This window comes from Rhinoderma darwinii, chromosome 3, assembly GCF_050947455.1.
Source record: "Rhinoderma darwinii isolate aRhiDar2 chromosome 3, aRhiDar2.hap1, whole genome shotgun sequence".
NCBI classification, from domain to species: domain Eukaryota; kingdom Metazoa; phylum Chordata; class Amphibia; order Anura; family Rhinodermatidae; genus Rhinoderma; species Rhinoderma darwinii.
Window position 1 is genome coordinate 230,101,976 of NC_134689.1, and position 13,537 is coordinate 230,115,512.

Here is a 13,537-nt window from a genome sequence, read left to right on the forward strand (position 1 = left end):
ATATAATACATAAAAGTTATGTACTTTATGGAATGAGTGTGTGTGTGTGTGTGTATATATATATAAAATATACAGCATCAGACGTTGGGAGCCCCCTTCCCACACCCAGTGCCTATTGTCAGTCAGCCTCTGCCTTCCAGGACCGTGTGACTGATCTGCCTCATCTTGAGGGGAGGAGATGGTTCCAACCAAGCGGGAAGTTTTAATGAATTGAAGGGACATGAGTGCACTTACCCAGAGCGCAGAGGAATGTGAGCAGCGATCTTAGCCTGGCCATGGCTGCTGTCCTGAGGTGTTCTCCACACTGCTGCTTATGTTATGTCAGGGGGCTCCTCTCCTCACACTGTCCAGACTCGTCCTATCACTTCTCCCCAGCGTCTGTCTGATAAGCGCAGCCTCTGCACTGGCTTGTAGTGTGGGATTCCCTGTATGTCCAGTGATGCTCAGGCACTTGCTGTTACAGCTCTAACCCCCCACTGACTGACTGGGGAGGTATCAGGGGGATCTCACAAGTACCAATCCAATGTGCTCTCTCCAATAGGAAAGTTGGGTGGACCTGCCCCAAAACAATAACATAGGAAACTCCTCCTTCAGCAGAGCACACCAAGATATGTGCAGGATGCCAGTTCAATGGCAATGACTCCATGAAAGGCATGGCTGAGGAAGTCCCTGCCAGAACAATCATTATACTCAGCTGCCTGTGAAGAGGGCATGATGGAGAACAAGGAGTATTCTCTGCCCCCTGTTACCATGGCGTCTATGAGGGATGGCGACCCTTCATAATCTGCGCCAGACAGCTGGATCCTCCTGGTTATAGGGACAGGGATTAGCTGCAGCCCATTTATCTACTAATTCCTCTAGTGCAGCAACGACTGACATCAGAAAAACGCATGATACACTGCTCCATATTTTATCCTTTCATTGTTATTTTATCTGTCTGTCTGTCAATGGTTTATTCAAATAAAACTTATTCACTATAGAATAAACCGTTATACAACTTTCTAATATACGTTGTGTTTTAATATCTACCATTTTCAAGATCTTTGCTGGCTGTCAGTGAGTGTGAACATTCTTATTTGCAGAGGGTGAAAACCTGAACAGTCCTAGTCCTTCTCTCAGCTAAGAATTGGAAACTATTGTATTCAGTATAGATAATTGTCTGTGAACTAAACCACGTGACTTCAGACTGATATATTGAAGCAAACCCATTCAGACTGATATATTGAAGCAAACCTATAGGCCCCTTTCACACTGCGTTTTCCCTGTCTGATTGATGTTTTCATCGGGAAAGCTCCGGGCGTATATCTCAGATGTACTCATAGGCTACCATTATACAGACAGAGGTAAAAAGAATGTTCTTTCGGGCTCCGTTGGGCGGTATACGTCGGTATACCGTTTGTTTGCTGGATAGAATAGCATAGTAGACTACGTTATTTTATCCAGAGGCCTCCAGTAGAAAACCGTATACAGCATGTAAAACGGCAGCCCCATTGAAATGAAAGGAGCCGTAATCGAGCATGCGCACTACCGCTCCATTACTATTGGGCTCCCAGTAACGGCAAGGTAAGTCCGTTATCATGACCGGTGGTGGTCCCAGCGGCTAGATCACCGATCAGGTATTTATCACATACTGTAGATAAGTGATAATTAATTATTATGGGAAAATCCCTTTGAATTGATGCCATTATAGCCTATGGGTGACGGTGGCATCAAACAGATGCCTAACAGTGTCTCCTATAGGCTCAAATGGCATCTATTTAACGTTTACGTTATGAAAAGTAAGTTCATGATGTATCCGTTAAATGTATAAGTCAGCAGTTTTTCCTGGCGTATTCATCAAATGGAGACCATTAAACGTAATGTGAAAAAAGTCTAGATAGATTTGTGCATCTGATGAATTTAGCTCATAGAGGATTTCATAGACTGGCTGAAATTGTATCTTCTTCTCAGCTATGAGAAATATGTTTTAGGTTTTTCAGCCTCTGGATATTTTAAACCACTTACAGCAAGCAGAGATCTTCAAAATGATGAGGTAGTGCAACATGGTTGAGCATGTATCAAGCCCTGTGTGGCACCTATTGGACACCGTTTCAGTAGAAATAATGTAATATGCTGTGTGCTTGATTTATGAAGTATTTGAGCCAAAAAAAAAAAATGCTGTTTGTACTGCATGCATCAATTTGTGATATCTTTTAGCCAAATGGGCATGGCTATGGGCAGAATTACTCTGTAGTTACAAAAAAAAAGTTTCAATGCCAGAATTGTCTGTGTTTGGTCACCTCGCTTCCCCCAAAGAAATGGACAAATAAGTCATCAAAAAGTCATTTTTCAACCATTAAAAACTACAGTCCGTCCTGCATAAAACAAGCTCCATCAACAGAAAAACAAAAAAGTTACGGGTCTCGGGGGTATAAAAACATACAAAACTATATACGTTTTGCATCACTAGAATCGTACTGACTCGAATAAAGTTTACATGTTGTTTTTACCGCACAGTAAAGACCATAATAACAAAACCCCCAAAAATAAGGCAGAGTTATTTTTTATTTTTTTTTAAGTTTCTCAATACATTACATGGCACATTACATGGTGCATTTTAAAAATACAACTCGTACTGAAAAAACAGCCTGTACAATTTGTACTGCAAAAAAACTGGCTATGTCGATGGAATAATAAAAAAGTTATGACTCTTGGAAAGCGGGGAGGAAAACACGAAAATGAAAAAACAAAAACTGTGGCGCCAGGGGAATAAATTCCTGGATCCCAATTTTTTTGTTACATATATTTCATAGGGCGGGAAGGGGGTTAGGGTGAATTTAACCACTTCCTGATCTTTGGGGGTCCAACTACTGTGACTCGCACAGATAACCAGAGTCTAGTAGTAACAGTGCTACTTAAGCACTGCGGCTCTTTCACGGATTTCACCTGATTTTACCTGTACATCACCACCTCCCCCAAAAAAAATTGACTATCAGACTTTCTCCTTTTATAAAGTATGTGGGGTTGAGCCAGTACCATCTCTACGCTGATGACACCCAATTATATGCCTCTTCCCGTGACATCACCCCTGCTCTAATACAGAACACCAGTGATTGTCTGTCCGCTATCTCTAACATCATGTCCTCTCTCTATCTAAAATTGAATCTTTCTAAAACTGAGCTCCTTGTGTTCCCACCATCTACAAACTTCCGTAAACCTGATGTCTCCATCTCTGTGTGTGGCACTATCATAACTCCTAAGCAGCATGTGGATAATGGTTAGAGGGAAACCCCCAGCTCACCTTGGATGAAGACTTGCACAAATAAACCCGCACGGATCCTCGTGTCGGCACACAATGTGTGGATAGCAAACAAAGAGGGGGTTGGATCCAGCGTGATTTGAAGATAAAATGGAACCTAGTTCCAAGTTTAATTGGGTCGAGTTAAAACAGGATCAAAAATAGGAAAGAGAGAGCTCTCTATACCTACGATACCTCTCCCTATACTCCAGGACTTCACTTTCCTATTTTTGATCCTGTTTTAACTCGACCCAATTAAACTTGGAACTAGGTTCCATTTTATCTTCAAATCACGCTGGATGCAACCCTCTCTTTGTTTGCTATCCTAAGCAGCACGCCCGCTATCTCTGGGTTATTTTTAACTCAGATCTTTCCTTTACTCCTCACATTCAATCCCATTCACGCTCCTGTCATTTTCACCTCAAAAACATCTCCAGAATCCGCCCTTTCCTTACTGAGGAAACAGCCAAAACTCTCATTGTTGCTCTGATTCCCTCTCGTCTTGACTACTGTAACTCATTACTAGTCGGTCTTCCCCTCACCAAACTTTCCCCTCTCCAATCTATCCTCAATGAAGCAGCCAGGCTCATATTTATGACCAACCGCTACACCAACGCCTCTAATCTATGCCAGTCACTGCACTGGTTGCCCATCCCCTTCCGAATAAAATTCAAACCTATTACTCTCACCCACAAAGCTCTCCACAGTGCTCCACCTCCTTACATCTCCTCCCTCATCTCTGTCTACCACCCTACTCGGGCTCTACGTTCTGCCAACTACCTTAGATTAAAATCCTCCATAATCCGAACCTCCCACTCCCGTATCCAAGATTTTTCTCGTGCTGCACCCGTCCTCTGGAATGCGCTACCCCAGACAATCCGATTAATTCCCAATATCCACAGATTTAAATGTGCCCTGAAAATACATCTATTTAGACAGGCCTATAACATTCCCTGATCCGACTCCTTTCCTTGACCCCATTAGTCATCAGAATAAGATTCCCTCACACTCCTTCTCTTCATGTCCGTCATACACGGATACTGGCTGGTGACCGGCTCATGCAGCTTTATGTGTACCACCCCATGTGTGTAAAAGATGGCTCGACCATTGTACAGAATAAACACTGTTACACTTTGTGTCTCGCTTATTTCCTCATAGATTGTAAGCTCTTGCGAGCAGGGTCCTCACTTCTCTGGTTTGAATTGTAAATTAACTTTGTCACTATGTAATGTCTGATATTGTTTGTTTCATGTTCCCTCTAAATTGTGAAGTGCTGCGTAATATGTTGGCGCTATATAAATAAAGATTAGTATTATTATTAAAACACATTTCCGTAAAGTTGTTTTTTTTAAACTGTTATAAAAATATATTTTTTACCTGCTTCTTTGAGAAATCACAATCAAAATTTGAATAAAATAAGAAATACTTTGAACATTTAGTTGTAGTTTTATTTGCTTAGAATAGGGCAAACTGCAGCTTGAGAAAAAAAAAAAAAAATGCAGCATGACCTAGAAATCTATTGGCACCATGCCAGTCTGTGGCACAGGCAAAATGCCCTAAACCTATTAACAGAAATGTGAAAAGAAAATGCAATCTTGTAACATATTTATATCTGATTCATTTTAACTGCCTGAAATTGACCACACTATCATTGGTTTGTAGTTTTCCTTCTCTGTTTTGATTCTTGGACGCCCTCTGTAATGTTATCAGGGTGTATTTTGCCATCGTGTTTGTAAACTAAGAGCTTGATTTGAAAATAATCCCACCAAATGCAAATGATTGAGGACAAAGGACACTTGCCCTCTTGAATCCAGCCTCCAGTCCATCCAGAACTTGTCTAGAACAGCTTTCTCATTGCCATGGTAACAGTTTAAATCCTCCCCAAGTGGATCATTGTTTAATTGTTTAATTCCTGCAGCAGTCCTGAGGAATTCTCTGTTTGTTTTAAGGATAAAAGCCGTAAGCGTCCACACATTCTTCCCCAATTTCACTCTCTATTAACCTTGCCGCTCCATGACAGAATGCATTGCTCTGCTGTGCTCTTTAATAGTAAGAAAGTATACATTTTATGACAGTTTTATTGTAGACATCTTTCCAATGCAGGGGTCACTAATACTGTGTCCTTACATTCCACCTAAAATGCCAAAAATCAGCATTGCTGTGAAATTGGGGGAATGCTCTCTTTTTTTTATAATGCACCATTTTCAGCACCAGTTGACATGACATTTATATTTAATTGTCTACATTATTTAAAATGCAGGTTACTAACAATATATTCTGTACAATTTCATATCTTATATGTTTTGTTTTTTTTATCTGGAGAACTCCATGTGCCCCTGTAAAGTGCTCCATAGGGCACTTTATTAGGAGTTTTCTGCTAGGGGAGAATAGCTCTGTAATATGGCATACGATTAAGCATGGCATGTATGTGTTTGTTTCCTGTTGTATGTTACTGTGGGGGGGGGGGGGGTATCCTAATGGGACTCACTAGAATTAAAATATAAAGGGGATGATGATAATATATAGAGAAAATAAAGAGTCTAGATATATGGGTGGACAATTTTTTAAGGGTTCGTTTAGAGGTCCGAATGAATCCTTATTATTGGGAAAGGGTGTATTTTGATAGTTTAAAAAGTATTGGTTTGGTGACAAGAGTCCCTTTCCCATATCCCATTTATAGATTCAAAATGTATAGGAAGGAAATTGGTGTTAAAGATTCCTTAAGTAAATGGATATATTATATGTTTTCTTGCAATGTATGCTTACCCATTTGTAGTTTTACTAATATCATTATAATAAAGAAAAACTTTAATAATAATAAAATGTCCCTGGGGGAGATATATGGAAGGTTGTGCGGCGGAAGGGTGGAATATTTGCCCATGGCTACCAATCATTTTCCAAAAAAGGGCCTCTGAAAAATGAGTTGGAGTCTCAATGGTTGCCATGGGCAACTTCTCCAACTTTTTCTTTGCATCGGTTTTGATATATCTCCTCCACTGAGGTCTTCAGTATGACCAAAAAAATACAAAACAAACCAAACCATGGCATGTATGTAATCGGAGGCATATGAATATACATGTAGAGGTCTATGAGTGATGTATTACTGCTCCATACTTGGCGTTGTACGGAGCTGTAAACTGGCTGTGTGCATGAGCCCTCATAGTAATAATGCATTGCCACTTTACTTATTTGAATAGAATGTTCCAGGGGCAGGCACGGATAAATGTAGGTCCCTGTCTGCCATCATACCCGCATTTTATCATATATAAAATAAATATTGACTGTAAAAACGACAGACAGTCTAAATTTCCTCTCCAATGATGGGAACATCCCTGGTGGTCTAGGGCAGGGAAAGGGTTTATAATAGAATCCCTGGAGGACATAGGTAGTAAAGGAGTTACCTCCCTCTGAAGTGGTTGTACGGGCACAGACCGGGTTTTCAAATTGATGACCTATCCGTAGAATAGGTCATCAGTATATGATCGGTGAGGGCCGATACCTGGACGACGCACCGATCAGCTGTTCCGGCTGCCTCCAGGCACCGGATGTTATGAATTGGTTGGTGCCGGAGACAGATGGCTCCGTACACAGAAAAGCAGCCGTGCTTCTATTCACTTGTAGGAGCAGAGTTGCAGTACTGCAGCACAGGCACTATACTGTGACTGGAGCCGTATGCTTCCGGCATGGACATCCAGTGCCTGGAGGCAGCCAGAGCAGCTGATCGGTGCGTTTATAGCATCCTGTATTCTTATGATGCACTACAAACGACAAAATTATGTTAAACCCATCATGACAACCTGAGCCTGCTGTGTATTGACATGTAGTATTCTACTGACAGGTCTCAAAGGTGATTGACACCATCAGCCCTGTAGATTATCAAGTCAAGTCAACTTGTCAGAAGAGAAGTTCTGAATATAATATTATATTAGGAAATAGCTATTCTTGCATGCAAAAAACAAACAAAGCAGAACTGATGCAAAAAGCTTCTGTAGAGGAATAAATTAGATAATTGGTGTAATTGTTCAATTAACGATGTACAGTAAAAAATCGTGTAGTACTGTGTTAATTAACGATAGAAGACTAAATTATGATAATGTTGTTATTGATATAACTATTAAAATTATTATTAATCAGGCAGAATCAAAATGGTCTTTGATTCTGCCTGTTGTGAGGTGTCGGCAGTATTACACAGCTGTCACACGCTAAGTATGGAGCAAGCTCAGCCCGTGAGCCCGTTCCATCCTTCCCCTTAATGGCTGCCACGTACATTTATGTGGCATGTCGTTAAGGGGTTAATAATATTTAAATAATTTTAACTATATTATAAATACGGTTAAAGGAATTATCTTACTACCCCCTGTCTATATATCTATTGAGTAATATGGTCCTCCACTCTATTCACTAAGTATCAGCGGCTCCTTCTTTGGCAGATCCAGCCTGTCCTTGTATTACGTGGACTCCATATTATTCCTTATTTCCACTGCAGCGGCCAGAACTTCCTTTGGCGATAACAGCTGATCACCCAGAGTTTCAGCAGCTGGACCCATGGTGATCATCTGATTGTAAGACCCGCTTGAATTAAAAAAGTAATTGTTATAGTGAGTCAACCCCTTTCAATACTTTTGTGAAATCTCATTGAAAGTGTGTCAAATCCTTGAAACTCAATGTAGCATTTGATGCATGAAAAAAAATAATAGAAAAACAAAGACAATCGTACTGTAGACTATTATTAGAGCACTCACTCTATATTGTGTATATATTTAAATATATTATATATTTATATATTTTCAACCAATTGCTCTATTAATATATATTATTATCTCTGATGAATATAACTTTTTGTTAAATATATTAAAGATCCTAAGAGAAGCTGCCCTCTCAGATACCATTTATGTACATGATGGGTGTGTGTAAACATGTTGTGAAGCTTCTCACTGTGACTGGAGGAGTAGCACCTTTGTAATTAAGCCTGACGAGTGCACAGGTCAGATAAACGATGGGTTCTTTGACACTCAAGCATCTGTTTTCCTTTATCAGTCACTTAAAATAACTTTTGGGTAAAATTAAACAGAGACAGTTGATCACTCTGTATTCTATTGGACAGAAATTACTAGAGAGATTTTTAAAAGGTCAGTTTTACACAATGCACATTTTACCTTTTACTGTCCAGTTTGTGTATTTTGCTTTTTTCTTATTTCAACAGGATAAAGAAAAAAAGGACCCCCATATTATATTGCGGCATAGCATGCATGTACAAATATAGCAGCTGTAATGACAGGGATAGGGAAACAGACAAGTGAGCCCTAATCTACCCGCCACTCAGTCCCTGTCTACTTGCAACGACCCGCCCTAGGCGACGGGGTACAACTGGGCGACGGTCCCTACACTCAATAAGTGCACGACAGACAACTAGACAAGGAAACACAGAACAAAGGGAAGCGGGGCAGTTGCCCACGGCAACACAGAGAGCAACAAGAGTAGTAAACGAGCCGAGTCAAACCAGGAGAGTACGAGGTGCCAAACATAGAGCAGGAGAGTAGTGAACAAGCCGAGTCAAACCGGGAGTGTACGAGGTACCAAACGCAGAGCAGAAGAGTAGTCAGTAAGCCAGGGTCAATACGAAGCAGGGACAAGTAGTTCAAGAAGCTGCAGCAGGGCCAGGAAACCAACAGAGAAGAATCGCAAGCAAGGAGGAACAGGAAAGGCAGGTATAAATAGACAGAGGGCGGGAGCTAGCTCCGTCTGGCCAGGCTGTGATAGGCTCTCCCACTCCTAAGCCTGCCATCCTGAGTGGTGGAAAATGGAGTCAGTCTCACAGACCTAGAAGCAGGTGCAGACTGATTACCTATGGGCGTGGATACAGAAGCTGTGCCTGGCAGATCCTTAACAGTACCCCCCCTTTTATGAGGGGCCACCGGACCCTTTCTAGATGGACCTGGTTTATTGGGGAAACGAAGGTGGAACCTCCTGACCAATACCCCAGCCTGAACATCACTGGCGGGTACCCAAGTCCTCTCCTCAGGCCCGTATCCTCTCCAATGGACCAGGTACTGGAGGGAGCCTTGGACCATCTTGCTGTCCACAATCTTGGCCACCTCGAATTCTACCCCCTCAGGGGTGAGAAAGGGGACAGGAGGTTTCCTCGAGGGAGCCAAGGACGGGGAGCAGCGTTTAAGGAGGGAGGCATGAAACACGTTGTGTACTCGAAAAGATGGGGGCAACTCCAGTCAGAAGGAGACAGGATGGAGGACTTCAATGACCTTGTACGGCCCATAAACCGGGGAGCAAACTTCTTGGATGGGACTTTAAGGCGCAAGTTCTTTGACGATAGCCACACCAGATCCCCGACCATAAACAAGGGGTTAGCAGAACGTCTTCTATCTGCCTGAGTTTTTTGTATGCTCTGGGACGCCTCTAGGTTCTTCTGAACCTGGGCCCAGACTGTGCACAGTTCCCGATGAACGACCTCTACCTCGGGATTGTTGGAACTACCAGGCGAAACGGAGGAGAACCGTGGATTAAACCCAAAATTACAGAAAAAGGGGGAGACCCCTGACGAGTTACTGACCAGGTTATTAAAGAGGCTCTGTCACCAGATTTTGCAACCCCTATCTGCTATTGCAGCAGATAGGCGCTGCAATGTAGATTACAGTAACGTTTTTATTTTTAAAAAACGAGCATTTTTGGCCAAGTTATGACCATTTTTGTATTTATGCAAATGAGGCTTGCAAAAGTACAACTGGGCGTGTATTATGTGCGTACATCGGGGCGTGTTTACTACTTTTACTAGCTGGGCTTTCTGACGAGAAGTATCATCCACTTCTCTTCAGAACGCCCAGCTTCTGGCAGTGCAGACACAGCCGTGTTCTCGAGAGATCACGCTGTGACGTCACTTCCCCAGGTCCTGCATCGTGTCAGACGAGCGAGGACACATCGGCACCAGAGGCTACAGATGCAGCAGCATCGGCGTTTGCAGGTAAATCGATGTAGCTACTTACCTGCAAACGCTGATGCTGCTGCAGAATCAACTGTAGCCTCTGGTGCCGATGTGGCCGACACGATGCAGGACCTGTGAGTGACGTCACAGATCTGCACTGCCAGAAGCTGGGCGTTCTGAAGAGAAGTGGCTGATACTTCTCATCAGAACGCCCAGCTAGTAAAAGTAGTAAACACGCCCCGATGTACGCACATAATACACGCCCAGTTGTACTTTTACTTTTCAACACGCCCAGTTGTACTTTTGCAAGCCTCATTTGCATAAATACAAAAATGGCCATAACTTGGCCAAAAATGCTCGTTTTTTAAAAATAAAAACGTTACTGTTATCTACATTGCAGCGCCTATCTGCTGCAATAGCAGATAGGGGTTGCAAAATCTGGTGACAGAGCCTCTTTAAGGGAAAATTCGGCGAGGGGAATGAATGAGACCCAATCATATTGACAGTCAGAGATAAAACACCTTAAATATTGTTCTAGAGACTGATTAGTCCTCTTGGTTTGGCCATTAGTTTCAGGATGGAAGGCAGAGGAGAAGGACAGATCAATCTCCAACTTTTTACAGAAGGCTCTCCAAACCAAAGAAACAAATTGTACCCCTCTGTCAGAAACAATATTGACAGGGACCCCATGGAGACGCAGGATGTGTTTGACAAACAAGGTAGCTAACGTCTTAGCATTGGGTAGTTTTTTGAGGGGCACAAAGAGGCACATCTTACTACAACCCACACCACCGACTTGCCTTGAGATGGAGGCAAATCGGTGATAAAATCCATGGAGATATGGGTCCAAGGTCTCTGGGGAATGGGCAAAGAACGTAGTAAGCCCGCTGGTCGGGACCTGGGAGTCTTGGACCTAGCAAAAACCTCACAAGCGGCGACAAAGGCCTTAACGTCTTTAGGCAACCCAGGCCACCAATAGTTTCTGGCAATGAGGTGCTTGGTACCCAGGATGCCTGGATGACCAGATAGTGCGGAGTCATGATTTTCCCTAAGTACCCTTAGCCGGAATTGCAGGGGAACAAACAGCTTGTTCTCAGGAAGGTTCCCTGGAGCTGAACCTTGATCAGCAGCAATTTCAGAGACTAAATCAGACTCAATAGAGGAAATGATTATAACTGGAGGCAAAATACAAGCAGGATCTTCCTCCGAAGGAGGGCTGGCCATGAAGCTACGCGACAGTGCATCAGCCTTAATATTTTTAGACCCAGCCCTATAGGTAACCAAAAAATTGAATCTGGTAAAAAATAACGCCCATCGAGCTTGTCTCGGGTTTAGCCTCCGGGCCGATTCTAGGAAAACCAGATTCTTGTGGTCGGTAAGGACCGTTACCTGGTGTCTAGCCCCCTCCAGGAAGTGGCGCCACTCTTCAAATGCCCATTTAATGGCTAAGAGTTCGCAGTTGCCAATATCAAAGTTACTCTCAGTGGGCGAAAACTTCCTGGAGAAGTAGGCACAGGGACGGAGATGGGTGAGGGACCTGGTACCCTGGGACAAGACAGCCCCCACTCCCACCTCGGACGTGTCAACCTTCACGATAAATGGCTCCATTTGGTTGGGCTGAACCAACACCGGGGCCGAGATAAAGCACTTCTTAACCCCTTAACGCTCCATGACCTACTATTAGGTCATGCTAACTGTAGCGTTCGCGCGATCGATAGCGATCGCGGCTTCTTAGGGGTTAATCCGCCATCGCCAGCCTGCTACACGATAGCGGCCTGCGATGGTGACTATGGCAACCGGACACCAAACAATGGCGTCCGGCTATGCCATAGACGGAAGCCTAGTGGGTCCTGACAACGTCAGGACCCACTATGCTTGCTGTCAGTGAGTAGCTGACAGTTCTAATACACTGCACTACGCATGTAGTGCAGTGTATTAGAATAGCAATCAGGGCCTCCTGCCCTCAAGTCCCCTAGTGGGACAAAGTAATAAAGTAAAAAAAAAGTTAAAAAAAGATGTGTAAAAATAAGAAAATAAAAGTTTTACAAGTATTAAAATTAAAAATCCCCCTTTTTACCTTATCAGTCCTTTATTATTAATAAAAATATATAAACAAACAAATAAACTATACATAATTGGTATCGCCGCGTCCGTAACGGCCTGAACTACAAAATTATTTCATTATTTATCCCGCACGGTGAACGCCATAAAAGAAAATAATAATAAACCGTACCACAATCACAATTCTTTGGTCACTTCACCTCCCAAAAAATTGAATAAAAAGAGATCAAAAAGTCGCATGTACCGAAAAATGGCACTGATTGAAACTACAGTTCGTTACGCAAAAAATAAGTCCTCGCACGGCTTTATTGATTGAAAAATAAAAACGTTCTGGCTCTTAGAATAAGGTAACACAAAAAGTGAATGATTGTTTACAAAACGTATTTTATTGTGCAAACGCCATAAGACATAAAAAAAAACTAAACATCTGGTATCGCCGTAATCGTATCGCCCCGCAGAATAAAGTGAATATGTCATTTATAGCGCACGGTGAACGCTGTAAAAAAAATAGAATAAAAAAACAATAGTAGAATTGCTGTTTTTTAGTCACCACGCCACCTAAAAATAGAATAAAAACTGATCAAAAAGCCGCATGCATGACATGAAAACTGCAATGGATTCCTCAAGGGGTATAGTTTCCAAATTGGGGTCACTTTTGGGGGGTTTCCAATGTTTTGGCACCACAAGACCTCTTCAAACCGGACATGGTGCCTAATAAAAAAGAGGGCTCAAAATCCACTAGGTGCTCTTTTGCTTCGGAGGCCGGTGCTTCAGTCCATTACCGCCCGAGGGCCACATGTGGGATATTTCTCAAAACTGCAGAATCTGGACAATAAGTATTAAGTTGCGTTTCTCTGATAAATCCTTTTGTGTTATAAAAAAAAATGGTATAAAGAGGATTTTCATAAAAAAAAAAAAAGTTAATTTCACCTCTACTTTGCTCTAAATTTCTGTGAAACACCTAAAGGGTTCATAAACTTTCTAAATGCTGTTGTGAATACTTTGAGGGGTCTAGTTTCTAAAATGGGGTGTTTCATAGGGGTTTCTAATATATGGGCCCCTCAAAGCAACTTCAGAACTGAACTGGAACCTAAAAAATGAATAAATGAGGCAATACTTCGCTTCTTACATTATACTGATAATGAGTCGTGCCCACCCAGAGATTACCCCAGTTTTGACCGTTTGTATAAACAGAGACCCCTATTAGACCGTTTCAGTGCCCGGTTTTCCCAAGCATACACCCCCGAGAAGTGTATTTCTAT

At 42.4% G+C, this 13,537-nt stretch overlaps 1 protein-coding gene across 1 annotated transcript in view; it reads right to left on the reverse strand.

Moving 5' to 3' along the window:
• PODXL (podocalyxin like) overlaps positions 1-529 on the reverse strand; it is a 105,777-nt gene extending 105,248 nt beyond the window's left edge. The window contains exon 1 of the mRNA XM_075857506.1: positions 235-529. Within this exon, the coding sequence (XP_075713621.1) occupies positions 235-277 (43 nt within the window). The 5' untranslated portion in view covers positions 278-529. The remainder of the gene's footprint in view (positions 1-234) is intronic.
• Between the last annotated feature and the right edge of the window lie 13,008 nt (positions 530-13,537).